The 18,288-nt window shown below is 34.4% G+C and overlaps 2 protein-coding genes across 2 annotated transcripts; one reads left to right on the forward strand and one right to left on the reverse strand.

Annotated features, from left to right (window-relative positions):
* The first annotated feature begins 2,948 nt into the window (after positions 1–2,948).
* LOC122578113 (65-kDa microtubule-associated protein 1-like) lies at positions 2,949–7,785 on the forward strand. The gene is made up of 10 exons (XM_043749998.1): positions 2,949–3,102; positions 4,176–4,263; positions 4,373–4,576; positions 4,691–4,939; positions 5,043–5,258; positions 5,490–5,645; positions 5,775–6,086; positions 6,400–6,487; positions 6,824–6,972; positions 7,330–7,785. The coding sequence occupies exons 2-10, from the start codon at positions 4,192–4,194 to the stop codon at positions 7,621–7,623; spliced, it is 1,740 nt and encodes a 579-aa protein (XP_043605933.1). The 5' UTR covers positions 2,949–3,102; positions 4,176–4,191; the 3' UTR covers positions 7,624–7,785.
* Positions 7,786–12,634: 4,849 nt separating this feature from the next.
* LOC122580388 lies at positions 12,635–17,931 on the reverse strand. The gene is made up of 7 exons (XM_043752658.1): positions 17,843–17,931; positions 17,179–17,649; positions 16,514–16,760; positions 14,449–15,620; positions 14,153–14,266; positions 13,680–13,834; positions 12,635–12,966 (listed from the first exon to the last, which is right to left on the reverse strand). Exons 2-7 carry the CDS (start codon positions 17,608–17,610, stop codon positions 12,918–12,920), a joined length of 2,169 nt encoding a protein of 722 aa, XP_043608593.1. The 5' UTR covers positions 17,611–17,649; positions 17,843–17,931; the 3' UTR covers positions 12,635–12,917.
* Positions 17,932–18,288: the final 357 nt, after the last annotated feature.

Genomic DNA, 18,288 nt, shown 5'->3' on the forward strand with positions numbered 1-18,288 from the left:
CCATATATATATATATATATATATATGGGAAAGATAATTTGAGACCAACTAAAAAAAGTCCAAAAAAGGACCATTGATTTTCGTAACTTACACACCACCATCATCATTTACTACGATATACAAGAGTTTTTTGTAAAAACACTAAGACTTTCCGGCGACGGGCCCACAGAAAAATCATGTGTAGTTGGTCCTAAAATAAGAGGTGGTCTCAAAATATCTCACCCCTATATATATATAGGGTAAAGTTATTTTGAGAACCATTTTTTTTGCGAGAACCTTTGAGAACTTTTCAAATCAAGCCCAACCGATGATTATTCTTTATATGAAAATTGTTTTTTAATTGTTTTCTGAATAACTTATGTGTAATTTTGAAGTTTATAATTGTGTGGAACATGAATTATAATCCGTTATACAATATGTGAAGATTTGGATTCTTGATCACATGTGCACGAATATTGCTATGATCACATGTATGCAAGTAGATCACATGTAATCATAGCAATATTCGTGCACATCTTTTGTGGGTATTGTTACTAATGATGATTTGAGAATATTGTTTTTGTTTATATTGTTTTTATTTAATTACTAAAGTATAAGCTTAATTAGAGAACTGCTAAATGTAGAATTTGAGTGCGAAATATATTCGCATAAAAATATAGCTGCTAATTGCAATTCATGTTAGATCTTAATTTTATGATAGTCTCATGTTCTTAATGGTTCTTGTTGGTTACGAGACAGAAGGAAAATGGATAAATGATGTGTTTAGAGTAGTGGTTTTGATGCTTCAAAAGATGGTGTTAATTTCATTATGTAATCATGAAAACTATATAAAATCTGGTTTTGTGTTCAAGATATTTGATAGATTGATGGAATGGATAATGGATCAATTTCTGTATCGTGTATATGTATGTTTATATGTATCTATGTATATATTTGTTTGTTTTTTTATTTGATTATAAATGCATAAATACGAATACAAAAATAAAAGATAAATATGGTGGATGGTAATTAAGGTAATCGGAATCTGGGTTAGTCTTACAGGAAAATGACAAAAATGGGTACAAAAATTGAAGAAGATGATTAAGTGAAGGGGTTGAAATGAATTGGACGATTATACCCTTACTAACGGGTTAAAACTAATAGAAGTTAGTGTCAGGGATGGTTGACAACGAAATGAAAAATTACAGAGACCGTTTGCAATGAAAAAAAAGCACAAGGGGCAAAATGCGAATATGACGAACCACAAAGACCATTTGTGACATTTTCTCAAGAATACATATTAGATAAATACAAATTTTATTTAATAATTAAAATTAATATATATAACATCATAAATAATACAAAATAAATAAATTTGATTCACACTTTGAGAATGAAACATTTCTTCATTTTCAATCTTATTATCTGATGTAAATTAATAAAGAGAGTTTTTTAATTTCTTACATTCTTTTAATTTTTTCCATTCTATCTTACCAAATACCCCGTCAAATGTGTTGATTTACAAGTAGTGTCCTACTTTACACATTTTCTTATCTTTTCAACTTGCAAGTTGCAAGTCGTGGCAGATATATATTTAATTCGATAAAACAAATATGTTGCAAGGAAGTGATATATGTACATATCCATTCAATGATTGATGAGTAGTGATGATTAGAAGATGAGTCCAAATTGCATGTGAGGAACATCAGGAGAACATGTCCCAGTCCCACACTGCATGGGCGACGTTTGCAAAATTATTAAAACTGATCCCGGTTCAACTCCGGTTCGGAAGAATATTAGTTGTCCAAGTGGTCAAGTTTTGTCATTCTTCTGTCTTTCTTCCATTCGGCCCTCTCTTTTATCAATCACTTTTCTAATCTTTAATATAATATTATCTACTTTTAGTTGAATGATTAAATATATTTTTTGCAAAAAATTAACAAATCTAATTGCAATTACAAATAAATTTACGACATACATATTGGTTCAATTCACGCAAACAAAAGATTGTGATTGATTTATAAATTATTAAAACAACCTTTTATTATGGATTAAAAAAAGATGAATTTAATTATAAGTAGTGCGACTATGCCCGTGGAATCATATACTTGTATATCTGTTTTTGCTTGTAGAGTCAAGTCTATATTAAAAAATAGAAACAGTGGACCTAATTAACTTAATAAACTATTAATGGATATGACTTTTGCCCTTAAATCTGTTCTGTCCCCGCCTCCAACCACTACATTAGATTTTATCATAGTTCGGAGTATACAAGAAGTCAAAATACATCTTTTATCCACATTATATAAAGAAAAAGGTGATATAAATAATACGAGTATAATTTATCATAACGTATAGTATAAGCTTTACCTTAATGAAAAAAAAAACTTTAACATAAGACATTTTCTTTATTTTTAGTGTATCTTTTTGTCTAAAACTAATTAGACTGTACAAAGAAAAAAACAATTAAAATGGTTATGCCTTCACATGTGTGACAAGCAGATACCACTAAAGAATACAAAAAATCGGAGATAGTCGATCACTCACCTAGTCATATGAACCCCAGCGCACGTATGTAACACACGTATGATGTATATTAAATCGATGTTTTTCTCTCATTTATCATCGTGATAATTGTACAAAACAATGTTATTGCTTTTAATGTAATGTATAAAAAGCTTAATATATGTGGATGAGTATTTATTTACTTTGTAAGAAAATTCACCAAACATAATTGAATTGTAGGTAAAATAGCAATAACATTTTGACAAAAGCATTTATATCTTTTGACCATACTTCCTTTCGAAAAAGTAAAAACCTTTGATTTCACATTGATTGAATAGAAAAAAAAAAAATGAAAATGTCATTTTAGTAAATAAAATTCCAGAAAAACATAATCAAAATTCAATTATTTATATATTTTAATTCAATAAAACACACACTCTCTCACCTCACTCATCATCCCCTTTCCTACTCTCTCAGTCCCTCTCTCTGTATCTATATATCTGTATCTATCTCTATATCTTTATCTTCTTCATCTTCATCTTCATATATAGACAAGACAACAAAAAGACATTAGGCTTAGATCTGCGTCCACAAAACTTTATCCAGCTTACATTATTTGTAAGGATTCTGTATCTATTATTACTACAATGTACTTGTTTCTTTTTATAGATATATATTTTGTATATATCAAGTTGAATTTACCTTTTTTTTTTTTTCTGTTTGAGATCTATGAATTTTGAAGTAGTTCAATTAGTGTGTGCGCGTGTGTGTTATGCATAAGCTGATGTACATTTTTGTATTACTCTTTATTGTTATTATTATTATTGGAGATATATTGATTATGAAAAATGATAAATGTGACTAATTTGATACGTCTACAAACATGTCCAAAAATTTGTTGCTGACGTGTGGCGGATCAAAGGTAAAGATGAAGAGAAAACGAGTTGAATTCATGTTTCGTCACTAGATATTAAGACATTTTTTAGGCCTAGCAAATTAGTCACGTTTTTATTTTTATAATGCTTTATTATATTTAATTAACATCCTATGTTTATCTTCAATTTTTGATAATTTATAGATGCTTTGAAAAAGTTGAATTTATTTTTAGTAGTCAATTATTGTTGTAGGTTGAACAACATAATTATGAGAATTTGTTAAATGTATGTATATATTGTATATAACAAAATTGCCACTTGTTATCGTTTCTTTCTTTCGTATTTGTTTACCCTATAAGAACTGTTGTATATGAACTAACATATTTGTAAGTGGAAATGAACTTGTGTTTCTTTTTAAATTGCATAATGCTTGCGCAATGCGATGGCGACGAATAATTTTTGAGCAATATTTCTCGGCTTTATATAACAAGTATAAAATATGCATGTACTCAAATTAGAATATCTTTCAGTCAACAACTTCAGTTACAGTTTTAATCAGGGAGTTATGATAATTTGATAGATATACAGATACGCCTTTTGCAGATTTTGCTACAAGTGTGTATTGGGTGTGTTTATATTGTGATATAAACTAGATTAGTAGCAAACGGTCTAATTTGTATTTTATAAAGAATTGGAGACAAGTGACTTTGTGAGTTTGTCCGGACCATATATTAGTTAATAATGGAGAATATATGTTACCAATTAGTACACTTATATTTTGAGTAGATTTGATTGTTAAATGTTGTTTCATGTTAGGTAAAGGTGATACCAAATGGCAGAGGTAGAAATCAAAAATCTTCTTAATGGAGAAATAACATGTGGTTCGCTACTTCATCAGTTGCAGGTGAAATGTTGATTTCTTTTGCATTAATTATGTAGATAGAAATAGGAAAGTTTTTAAAATTTTCTGGACTCCAAGGAGACCATTTAGTAACTTCGTTAGATTAACGCAGAAAATTTGGGATGAGGTGGGTGAATGTGACGAGGAGAGGGATAAAATGCTTCTTCAGCTAGAGCAAGAGTGTTTAGACGTATACAAGAGGAAAGTTGACCAGGCTGTAAAGTCAAGAGCACATCTCCTTCAGGCTCTGGCTGATGCTAAACTTGAACTCTCTACTCTCCTTGCATCCCTTGGAGAGAAAACATTTGCTGGAATCGTATGTAGTTATGCGACCTTTAGTTTAGTTCTTTGAAACTTCAGAGAAAGACTACATAACTTATTATTTATGATATCTTTTCTTTGTGTTGTATGGTTTTATTTTTATATGTAGCCTGAGAAGCCATCAGGAACCATTAAGGAACAGCTTGAAGCTATTGCGCCAGCATTGAAACAATTGTGGACACAGAAAGAAGATAGGATAAAGAAGTTCTTGGATGTACAAACACAAATACAGAAGATATGTGGTGAGATTTCAGGGGGTAATCTTCAGGCAGGAACCCCAAAAGTTGATGAGTCAGATCTATCGTTGAAGAAGTTGGATGAATTTCATGACCAGCTGCAAGAACTTCAGAAAGAGAAGGTGCGTTTTTTAGTTCAGTCACTTATATGTTAATTTGAAAGAAAGCTGGGAAATATGTTCAGCTATGGCATCAATAACGTTGATATATTATTTAATACGGCAGAGTGATCGATTGCACAAGGTCTTGGAATTTGTGAGCGCTGTACATGATCTTTGTGCCATTCTTGGGATTGACTTTTACAGCACGGTGACGGATGTTCATCCAAGCTTAAATGATGCAACTGGTGTACAGTCTAAAAGCATAAGCAATGACACACTAGCTACGCTTGCTAAGACCGTCTCCACTTTAAAAGAAGATAAGAAACAACGCCTGGAGAAGGTACGGCATTTCACCTCTTTGTTCTTTCAGTAGAAGCCCGTTAGTAGTATTTAGTGCACTTTATAAGTTATATCTTAAATAATTCTGCAGACAACTGATACCGAAATATGTCTACGTTTTGTTTCTTTGCGCATTGTAAACTTTATCTTAAAGTTTTTATGTCAATGGGCATTTTCCTTCAAGACATTGCTACATCAAAACACCTGACATGATTTGGTTTCCCTTTTGCAGCTTCAAGTATTAGCAACTCAGCTAATTGACCTTTGGAATCTAATGGATACGTCTGAAAATGAGCGTAGCTTGTTTGATCATGTTACATGTAATGTATCAGCTTCAGTTGATGAAGTCAATATGCCAGGGGCTCTTGCTGTAGATTTGATCGAGCAGGTACTACAAGCAATAGTGTTTGTTAAAGAACACTATAACTGAAGCCTCTTTCTATAATGGAAGTATTATTGTTGCCTACTAACAGAATGTGATTACTGATTTGAAACATTACATGTTTTTGCTCTGTAGGCTGAGGTGGAGGTCGAAAGGCTAGATAAGCTTAAAGCTAGCAGAATGAAAGAGATCGCCTTTAAGAGGCAGGGTGAGCTTGAAGAGATTTTTGCACGTGCACACATAGAGATTGACACACAGGCCGCTAGGGAGAAAATTTTGTCCCTCATTGATTCTGGGAATGTCGAGCCTTCCGAGTTGCTAGCGGACATGGATAATCAGATTATAAAAGCTAAAGAAGAAGCAATCAGTAGGAAAGATATATTAGATAAGGTTGAGAAGTGGATGTCAGCATGTGAAGAAGAAAGTTGGCTTGACGATTACAATAGGGTCTCTCTCTCTCTCTCTCTCTCTCTATATATATATATATATCTCCCCCATCCTTTTCTTCTTAATAAGCAATTAGTTTGTCATATTTGAGTACAAAAGTGTTTTGTTGTTGTATAGTATGTCCAAAATCATTTTGGAGGACTAGCAACATTTATCTGTGCGATCCGTTATACTGGGCATAAAACATAAGCCAAATAGATCTAATGCATAGCAATTTAAGTACTTTTCACAGTGCTCTTTTCTTTTAGAAGTTGCATGCTTTCATTATTTTTTGTTGTTAGATATGAACATAGTATTGGCTTTTTTGTAACAGGATCACAACAGGTACAATGCAAGCAGGGGTGCACATTTAAATCTCAAGAGAGCTGAGAAGGCCAGAATTTTGGTCAATAAAATTCCTGGTAAATATGCAATGTTTTCAATTTTTTCCTCCTTACTGGAATAGCGTTAGTTATAATTGGATTTTCAATCTAATCCAATATTTGGATGCTTACAATTTCGCTATACCTAGATCTTTTCAATCTACCAATTTTCAGTAGTTAAGCGTCCTTTTGGCTGTTGATTGTCTTTTGTCAATTGCTCATATCCATGTTCCAGGTATAAACAATGCATGTATATTTTCATTAAAAGACGATTGAAAATAAAAATTTATTCATTTGTGAAATCTGACATATTGAAATAGTTATTTGAAATTATTCCATGATTTGTTGATAAATTTTCCAAAACTTTTTATGCAGCTCTTGTTGACTCCTTGATTGCCAAAACTCGAACATGGGAAGAGGAACATGAACATACTTTTGTTTATGACGGCGTTCCACTCCTTGCCATGCTAGACGAATATGCTTTGCTCAGGCATGATAGAGAAGAAGAGAAACGAAGGATGAGGGTTAGGAAAATCTTACATTCTACTAGAGGTGGCAGTTTCAACCATTTAAAAGGAATCGGGCTCAAATTCGCCCAAAGCATATATTTAAAACATTAAAAGTCCTAAATTTTATTTCCTATGTTTTATTGTTACCGAAGCTATCTAATTTGCTAAATATTTCTGACACTATGATTTATGATAGTTTTTAAAAAATTTGGGCAAAAAGTTACCCTGTCAACCCGATTCTTCTTTTCAAGTTCTAAAAATATGCATGTTTTGACCCATCACCCAGCTCACCCATTTTGTCATCTCTGTGTTCCACTAAATCACTTATTTCTTGAACCTGTTGAAACTCATTCTAGTTTGATATCATTACAGGACCAGAAGAAATTTCATGAACAGTTAAACACAGAACAAGAAGCTATCTTCGGTTCAAGACCAAGCCCTGCTCGTCCGCTTAGCAGTACGAAGAAGGTAGTCGGACCACGTGTCAATGGTGGCGCAGCAAATGGAACTCCTAACAGGCGATTGTCTCTGAACCAAAACGGAAGTAAGTCAGGCAGAAGGGACAGCAACGCCAGGCCAATTGCTCCTTCAAACTATGTGGCTATAACAAAAGAAGATGCTGCTTCACATGTATCGGGTACGGAGCCCGCCCCAAATACACCTTAAAATCAATCGAGTCAGCGTAAAAATTTAGGATCATACCCCCCCTCTTGCGGTTCCATGTTACTATATAACTAGTTTAAAGATGCATAATTGGAGACTGGAGAGTGACTGGACATACTTTAGTTACCTTGTTTGCATTATATTAGTATCTCTTAATTACCCAAATTCTATTTCTTTTTCCAACTTGCTATAGCTATAGATTATACAGATCCAGCATCTAGGCAAGGATCTGAGTATATTACAAGCTGCTTATAATTTACATGCAAGTATGTTTTACCAACATGAATTTCTTCTTGCATCTGGTGGTGTGCACCACTTGGTCTAGATACAAAAGTGAAGAACTGAACTGAGACTAGATGTTGCCTGAGACCAGATGTTATCAAATATATACCCGGGGGAAGTTTTTAGTATATGGATCATGGATGGACAACCTCAATTATGGCAAGGTTCATGATCTTTTGTTGATTACATGATGGTTTCATTGCCTTTGTCATCCATAGGGATTGGACGCGCTCATTAGTTCTCGGCTTCTCTTACAGCTCTTAACATGACCAATAGATATGTACTGTAAGTCTGTAAATGAAAAAAACGACACTTGATTCTCATTTCAGAGATGGGTCCAGCACTCCAGCCTGGCCCGGTCCACATCTTTTCACAAAGGCTGGCCTGGTATTTGGACTGTTTTGTGCGGGCTTTTTGGGCCTGGCTGGGCAGTCTCGGTTTGATTCCAGGCGGGTTTGAGTAATCTTTGTTTAAAAAAGTTACACTCGGGAAAGAGAATTAAATAGAACTACAGTTGTTCGTCGTGTGAAATATATATTTGAAACAACCAAAAAGATGAAATAACCAAAAAGATGAAATTTGAAACACATGCATCTTAAAGTTTTGCTGTATTGGTCTCGAAATATTTCTTGAATGAAGACAGTTTCATGGCTTTGGTGATATATATTTGATAACAAGTATTGGCTTGCAGTTATCAATATTCATGTTGGCTTCGAATACAAAAAGCACAGAGCACACTTTATGAATGAAGAAAGATATGTAATGTTAAAACTTAAGTCCCTTGGTGATCTTTGGTCTGCAGCATATAATCAAACAAAAGTAGCTCATGTTTGTTTCAATTAGCTGTGAATGCGTAAATCGTAAAGCTGTTGCATATCTAATGCATTAGACAACCAAATATACTGTACTATATTGAGTCTTACCCAGAAATCATGCATACATACAATACTTCTGCATTTCTTGCTACTTGTTCAAAAATTTTAGGTGCACTTTTACGTATGTCTCCCATGAGGAAACCGACACAGAATGAGATACGGTATATGTAACAGATAAGATTAACAACCTTATTTCAAGTGCAACAACTAGGCTTAAATCTTGTCTTATTAGTTGGCGGTACATTGTTATGAAACCTTAGTTTCCTCCAATACATCCAAGTCCATATAATACCAAATGTTTATATTTCCTCTCATAGGAATTGTCCTTCAAGAAAAACAAGGAAGAACATTCTTTGACGTACAAACACAAATATATCTAACCATTTGACATCAAATTCCAAGATTCCAAACAGCACCACTTATATATTCCGAATCAAAACTATAAGGTGAAAACGGAATTTGATGGGTTCTTTATCAGAGCTAAAGAAATATATATGCTTGTGTGGTAATGATAACCTGAAGAAAGAACACAACGGAAGGCAAGAAGAGGATTTGCACAAAGAAGAGAAAAAAGACAGGCTTTTGAAGAATAAGAAGCTGACTTTACAAGAATGTATCTTGAATTCACCAAAATCGTTGCCATTGCCGGTTACTTCTAGCAAAAGGGTCCATCCCAGTGACGCGATTGTCAATAAGGATACGTCACTTCTATTAGAGGTTCATCACTCTCATACCCGACATGAAGATGATGAAATGGAGACGAAAATGGATGATGGTTCGTCATCAAGAAGAGAGAAGACAAAGAAGAAGGTGAGCTTTAGAATGCCTGAAGTTGCTGAGGTTTTCATACTGGCCGATGCTCATAAAAATCCTGATGTACAAGTTTGGAAACATCTTTGAAGGCTTAAGCTTTTCAAGTAGTAATGTATTGGACTCAAGACCTTTACAATTCAAAGTTTACATTTTGAAAAAAATTCAAATATTATCAACACTCATATTTTTCGTCAATTTCTCAAAACAATAATGTACTTCCTATGTCCCAAAATAAATGTCCACATTACTACATTAGTTTGTCTCAAAATAAGTTATCATCTGAAGTTTCATTTGAGCAATGTATTCCTAAAACGTAATAAGCAAATGTACATTATGTGTTGGCAATGACTTCTTTAAAATTCTACTAAAATTCTATAGCGAACATTTTTTTACGGGAAAGAGGGAGTATTTATGTTTGTAATCAGTCTTATTTAAGGTGGAATAGATAGAACTCTTAACTTAGCATATAATGGAACATGGTTTCGTGTTATTATGTATTTATTCATTCGTTTTCAAAAACTCCTAACTCTGCTCTTGCCAATGCGATTCTGAGTCATGACTTCCCTAACCTTGATAAATACAAAGTAAAAAAAAAAATCTAAAAATAAAAAAAAAGTAATAATACATAAAAAGTTATAATCTACCTGTTACCCATTTAAAAAACGCCACAAACCAAAAAACCGATTTGCTCCTCAACAGACCGACATGAGCGCCAGAGCTCGGCACGAAATCCGGTCGATACGCCGACTATTGGAGATGGTCTAATTGTTTTGATAATGACAGTCATGAAGGCTTCTTTTAAAGTGTAATTACATGTTTAACAAGTTACACAATATGGTTGAAAAAATCAGGTCTAAATAATTAAAGGTACATATCTTTTAAACATGTAATGACATATGCTTTTGACATTCTAAACGAAATTGTTCTTTCACAATATAAACATTGTTTAAATTTAAAAGAACAGATAGGATGACGGTCCTCTCGAAAATATGTATATTTGACTTTTGATTTTATAATATGCAAATCTTTGGTAACATTGTTAAGTCTTTGGCTCAAACGGTTGGAGATACCAAACACACAAAGACAGACACAAACAAACTCCAGTTTCTTCTTAATATCTCACATTTTAATGCAAAAATGTTGATTAGGACTCATTTCGCAAAGTTAAAACATCAAGACCACTACAGGCATTGTTGCGCTAATATAGAACGTTTGTTCGACTCTTACTGATCAGTTACTGATCATATCAATATGGCAGTGTTTACCTTAAGTTGAGTTAAAGCCTATGCATAAAGCCTATGCATAAAGCCTATGCATATGCATAAAGCTTGAGCTTTTTATGTATATCTTCCTTTGACCTGTTAGGAAATTAAATAAATCGGCACACAACGAGATAAGATCAACAACCTGAAGACAAGTGCAACAACTAGGCTTGGATCCTGTCTTATTAGATTGGCTGTACATTGTTAACAAAAACCTTAGTTTCCGCCAATTGGTCCAAGTCCATATAATACCAATGTCTTTATTTCCTTTCCTAGGAATAGTCCTTAAAGGAAAACAAGGCTACACATCCATTGACAAACACAAAATGGCATCAAATTCCAAGATTCCAATCATCTCCACTTATATATATCCTTGTAAAGATATCAGAGTTGAAAATGGCAATAATGGGTTCTTTATCAGAGCACATGGAACATATATGCTTGTGTGGTGACAACAAAATGAAGAACATAACAGAAGGCAGCAACAGGTGCTGCACAAAGATGATAAAAAAGACCGGCCTTTGAAGAATGATCGGCTGACTTTACAAAAATGCATTCTGAAGTCACCAAGATTATCACCCCAGCCCTGTGATTGTCAAAAAGGATATATCCGTGGAAAGACTTCTCTTGACATTTGGCATTATGATGCCAAATATGATGAAATGGAGATGAAATTGGATGACGGTTCATCGTAATAAAAAGAGAGAGGACAAGGAAGAGGGTGAGCCTTAGAATGCCTGAAGTTGCTGAAGTTTTCATACTGGCTGCTTCTCCAATTAATGCACATAAATCTCCTGATCTACAAGTTCACGGACAACTTTGAAGGCTTATGCTTTTCCAGTTACATATGAGACTCGAGTACAATTCAAGTATATATTTTAAACAAACAAATCAAAAATATTATTATTGCTCTGTTTCAGTCATATCTCATTCAATAATGTAACTAGGTTTGCGAATGAGTCTTTCATCATAGTTAGTTGAGCTAAAAATGAACTCAAACTCATTTAAGTTGGAAGAGATAGAACTCTCAGCTGAGCTCAAATCAGGCTTTGCATAATGGAGCATAGTTTCTTGTTAGAAATATAATTTTTTGTAAAAGATGGAATTTAATTAGTGTAAGGGTACCTGCTTATTTACCTTATCACAAGGTAAGATCCAAAAGCTACTTCATTTAGCTTATGGTTTTGGAGCTTATAGAAACCAAAAGCTTTAAAAATCATAAAGAAGATAGTCAAGTTAGGTTCAGCTCATTGCAATAACGCTAGCCAGCCTTTGTGACTGATCTTATTTCGATCTTAAACCAGTCGTTGAGTGAGTTCCAATTATTAAATTGGTTCCAATTTAACCTTGATACCGGAAAGTCCAGGGTATTATGTTTGAAGTGACGGATCAAAGAGGTAATATATGAGAGTATTTGGCCTAGCCGTATTTGAGGTAAACCCAGAACCAGGCACTGCCTGAGGATGTGTATGAGACAACTCTTTCAAAAAAGGGGGTCAAATGGGCCAAAAGTCATACAATGTGTATTTTAATGCAAGAACCTCGTGAATCTTTATTTTTTGATACATTTTTAAAAATATATCAGATTTGAGAGCTTATTTGACACTGACTTTAATATATAAAAATCTCTCTTGTACTAAGGTGGTTCATGGCATCCCACCTTTTGCCAATCTGGGAAGATTTCGACATGTATCAAAGAAATATCCATTTTGAGATACTACTCAGCCTACCCAACTTGCCCCTCTAAGCAAAATCTACACCAACAGTTAACCAGTAAGTCAATGAGCAAACAATATGAAGTTACGTAGAAATAAATGTCAGTTAAACATTACATATAAATTTAAAAGTAACTATACCAACTGAAAAGAACATAGATGGAACACATTAGAACTATGGTCAGTAAGTTCCCAAAGGATTAGATGAACTTAAGATTACACCTCAATTATGTACTTACTAACATAACAGTTGAAAGAATCGGCCAAAAAAGCAAGCCTATATTACAGTGTAAACTTTACTGGCAGAATGAGATATTTGAGTCACCTGCAAAAGTAATACATGAGCTACACTAGCAGGTAACATCACGAAATAGCCGCTTTGTTTCATCATAAAACCATCTGCAGAAACACATATGTTTATACCAGATCAGAAAACTGGCACATTATATTATATAGCACTATATATATAGAAAGTTGGAAACTCAAATGACCAGGCATAAACCATTATTTCTACCATCAGGATTATTTGACGGATACTTAGGGGACCTGGTAGACCCATTTCCCAAAGGTTTGATTTATTGATCCAGATTTAGGTTTTGCAACATTTGATATTAAAACTACTGGCATATGGTTTTAAGATTTGAGATCATCCTTAATATGCAGATAACACGTTAGACTCAAACATCTACAAAAGAACCAACAAGGTCAATTTCTAGCTACTATAATAACCTATATGTGTAACTTTATGACACTCAAGAATCTCAGTTACCTCAGTTGATCAACAGATTAGGATCCATTAGCTAACTATGTTTTAACGAGTGAATATTACACCTAATCGTCAAAAAGATAGCTACTCAACAGAAAAGGACTTTCTAAACTCATGAAAATGTTTTTCAGTACTGAAAGAGATAAGACCGCGATGACCCTTCAAGAAGACATTAAAATTGCAGAAGTTCATTCAAGTATCATTCCAGATGTCCAGGCTCTGAAACTTCTTTTAACTATATGACTATTGAAATGAAAATCAAGGCTTTTTTTTTCAAATTTACCTTTTTCTTTCTTATAATTATGAAAAATAATATAAAATGAAGATTCAAAGGAACCAGACTCACTTGCAAAGAAAAACAGGTTTTCGACTTTCTTTGCCTCTTTCCATCAAGCGAGTTTGCATGGCACTTTCTTCAGAGAACTTGCTTGGAGGAAGGACTTCACATGAGGAATGAATCAAGCCAGCTGCTAGCGTGCTTTCATGATTGGATTCATATACCTGAAGAAAGAGACAACACAATTCATCAAGACTGTTAAATTATGTTTAATTTTTTAATCAAATAAGAAGATTAGATTGTAAAATGTTCCAGAAAAAGAAAAGGTTATTAAAATATATTGAAATCATGCAATAAATACTTGCAAAATTCAACATAGCAGCTGGATTACAAGTATCGTGGACTTGTCATTACTTAAAAATAGTGAAAAGCATAAAATTATGGAGCAGTAACAAGATACCGAATTAAACCCCTCTATTCCAATACCATGCAAAATAGACACTATGAATTAAGTTACCCCCAAATTGCAGTAAAAATTTCACCTCATTGCTTTCTGGAGCACATGGATGACCAACTCCTTCAGGCAAATCATCAGGGAAGAAACAGCGACTAACGTTAACCCACTTGTTTGTTGTCTTGCCATCTTCCCACATGGCCTGCAGCAAAACCTTATATAAATACACTAATGCCAAGAAGATTTTGTACATAAAAAAGAGCCTCAATAAAAAGTCAACGATAAGTAAAACTTGTATGGAAGATATTGACTAGGGATTGAACCCAAAGATACAAGTTACAAAAGTAATGACTAATAATGCATAGCAACACACAAACTGCTTACCTCTAGTCTATTAGGTATATATTTGTTGGTAGGAGATGTGAACAGAGCATAATCCTTCACTTTATATACAATTCCATTTATACAACAAGACTGATAGTATGTTTTTCCATCAATTTCTTTTAGTGCAGCACCAACCCATTCAACTTCATGCATGCTACTTGATGATGGCACTTCTTGTTCGTCAACCAATATACCAATTTCACTTGTTTTCCGAGATTCACCTTGTCTATCCTCCTCAATTGCACCATTAGAAGAAATTTCTGGGATATTTTCTAAAAGGTTACTGTTTTGTGATTGCTTTGCCAACATGTCTGTAATACTTCGTGGAATTTTGTTGTTATCACTATCATGACTTTCCTCCAAATTTGCAAGAGGCTGTGATTCTGACACAATTTTGAGCTTTTCGTCATTTGATCCTTCAACCAAGCAACTTACACAAGTGTTAACAGGAGCATTCTCTTCCCGACATTCTTGTTTCTGATTGAGTTGCATTGCTGTCTGTTTATTGTAATTTCCCACGATCCCATTTGTTGCCGTCGTTTGCTGACTTACATTCACATCCGATCGCATTTTCTTGTCTGAAGACGGTTGATCTACTGCAGAGTTAGAAGATAACTTTGGTGTACTTATGTTCCTCATAACACGGCCGTATTTAGGGGGTATGGGTTTTCCATTGCTAATAGCCAAACATTTTGCGCAATGCCATTCCTGCCACTCATCTCTAGGGATATATTTTGGATTAGATTGACATTTCAAGTGATACCCTCTCTCACAAGCATCACATACGACTGTAGTATCCACTTCATTAATTATAGCCTTGCACATTTGACAAGGCAAAGGCTTGCTCATGTAATCTCTTGAAGGAGAAGTCCATGTGGGATCTTTTAACAGATATGGCTGTAGTAATGTCTGCACAATTTTACTGACTTCTCTGTGGGTCTCAGCAAGAGAAGGCCCTCGAATGAAGTTCATGCGGTGTTGATTAGTGATCATGGGGTTAGGTGGTACCTGAGTGATGGATGGTTTAGATGTAATCCCTTGGCCAGAAACCCGAGCTGTAGTGATATCAGATAAGCCCTCTGCCTTAACAGAGCTGTGAGCAAGTACCATGTCCACTACACCTTTAGTAACAGAAGGAGACGGAGACTGCATAGACCTTGCCGGAGTTTTCCCTGCCATGAAAAAAAAAGGTATATAAGCTGATTATACTGGAGATGACAGCTTTAACTAAGGGACACAATTTGTACACCACTTCTTTTGATCAACACACCACCAATTTCTTATACTAGTATATCTTCACACTACTAAACTCATGTACATACGCCACTATCAAGAAATGATAGAAGGGTTTATCGTCATCAAGCTGAAAATGGCAATGTATACTTGCATGGATTGAAAAGGTGGTGTATAAATCACCCAATTATATAAGAACATGCCAATATGGGTTGTATTTATTGATAAGAGGTTAAATAAAACAAAAATTGGGTATAAATGAAGGGGCTAAATGAGTCAAATGGGTCAAAACTCAAAAGTGCCTGGAACTTCTTAGACATTTTTTGTTAAAAAACTAGAAACTAATCATTCACTCTAACCAGGAGAGGCACGTATAGGGCTGCCAGCGAGCCGAGCCTTTTTCGAGCAACTCGAGCTCGACTCGATCGAAATCGAGTTCAAGCTCGAGCCCGAGCCCTAAATTAAGGCTCGAAATAATTATCGAGTCGAGCTCGAGCTTTACATAGCTCGACTCGAATACTTATCGATCTTTCCATATATTATGTATATATTTATATATATAATTCCTAAATAGTAAATTTCTAATTCTACAAGGGCTATTTATATAAATTTTTGTTACAAGTGATATATATTTTCGAGCTTTTTGAGCCAAGCTCGAGTAATGTTTATAGACACAAGCCAAACTCGAGCCTTTTTCGAGCTTTTCGAGCCGAGCTCGAGCCATATTGTAGGTACAACGAGTCGAGCTCGAGCCATACTAAGCTCGAGCTCGGCTCGACTCGATAACACCCCTAGGCACGTAGTTGTCTATGAAAGAGTTGAAAAACTGTACCTTGTGAATGTGATGGATAAGAACCATTTGCTCCACCATCTACCCTGAAATGTGGACTATCAGCCAGAGACCTTGTTACCGATGAATAATCCTTTCCCGAACGCAACGAATTTGACCCCCCGGGCTTTACCTCACTTGTGGGCAACTGATAGGGTAAAGTTCGTGAATTTGCCGTAGTGGCCCCACTTGGTTGTTGTGGAGGTATGTACATATCAGAATATAATGGAAACACCTCAGACTTTTCCATCTGATAAAAAGAACACAAAAGCATACATCATCAAAAAACTATAAAACACAAAGTAATTCATTAGGTTATTCAGGTCATCACAAGCATTACAGTCTTTGCCCTAGATAAACACATTTGCTACGCACCCGTTTTTTACAGTCTGTGAGGTTTTACACACAAGTCAAACACCAACTAAGGTAATGGCAGAAAACGCTATAGCATAGGGGATTAAAGCAAAATACAAAGATAAGCATGTTAACTCTTAAACGCATTCAATATCATATGATCACAACCCAAATATTCTACTACACACACACACACATATATATATATCATATATATCTAGGCATACAATAATTCAATATTAAAACTAACACATTATGCATACACTTATATTATTGTTCATCAACCGACCAAAACAGCGAAAACAAAACCTCACCTTCCGCTTAGTAACAAGCACCTTCTCAGAAATTGTGAGCTTCGATTTACTAACCCCTAACTTGTGGTCACCTAACTTATTCAAACCCAAATCTTCAATAACACTCCCAAACCTATCCCCAGGAAATATATCTTTCGGCGCAAACTCTTTACAAACATCCGCCAGTTTCGCCCTCGCCTCACGCATCATCTCCACTTCAACCTCACTCGGTTTCCTACCGCCTCTCATTCTCCCCATCGTCGCCAATACCAACACGATTTCCGCCACTCTCTTCACATCCAACTTCACATCTTTTTCACCTAACTTTGCCTTCTTATAACCTAATTCATTTTCAAATGATTCAAATCCATTAGGTAAAGGTCTCTTTTGCCCTAGAGTCGCTGATTCAAGCTCTGATCGGTCAATCGGATCAATCGAGACCGTCGAATCCATATCGAATTGATCGGAAAACGGTGAAGTTCAGTCAAGAACCTGAGAAAAAGAGATCGATTAGATTCCATAAGAGCGAGAATGAAACCCTAGAGAGAGATGTAAAGAGAGGGAAAAGGGGGTTTATGATTTGAATTAAACGATATATATATATATATATAAATTTGCGAAAGAAATAATAAAAATTGTGATATAAACATAAATATATACTTGAAAGAAATACAAATACAAATACCTGTTTTTTTCTTTTATTTGGCGGGTTTGAAATCGGGTTTTTGGGGCATATAAAAAAAGGGATCGTAAAAGGAGATTTGAGAAGGGAAGAGATAAATGAATGGGGGAGGGGGTGTTTTTGAAACTTTTTAAGGCTAGTCTTTATTTTATTTCACTTTTTCCTACAATTATTGTTTTTATGTGAATAATGGTTTGCCATAACTTTAATAACTTTATTTTCCAAAAAAAATAACTTTAATACCTTTAAAAATTTATCTTTTATTTAAAGTTTTTTGAATTATGATTATTGCTTTAACGGAATTGAAGTTACAATGATGCTAGTATAATTCGACTGATAGCTCATCATATAATATTGAAAATCTTCATGTAATTTAAACTATGATATATAAAATATGAGTCATTACACGTGATTCAAAATAAAAACTCCAGAATATGTCACTCAAAACA

This window comes from Erigeron canadensis, chromosome 8 (assembly GCF_010389155.1).
Source record: "Erigeron canadensis isolate Cc75 chromosome 8, C_canadensis_v1, whole genome shotgun sequence".
Classification (NCBI taxonomy): Eukaryota; Viridiplantae; Streptophyta; class Magnoliopsida; order Asterales; family Asteraceae; genus Erigeron; species Erigeron canadensis.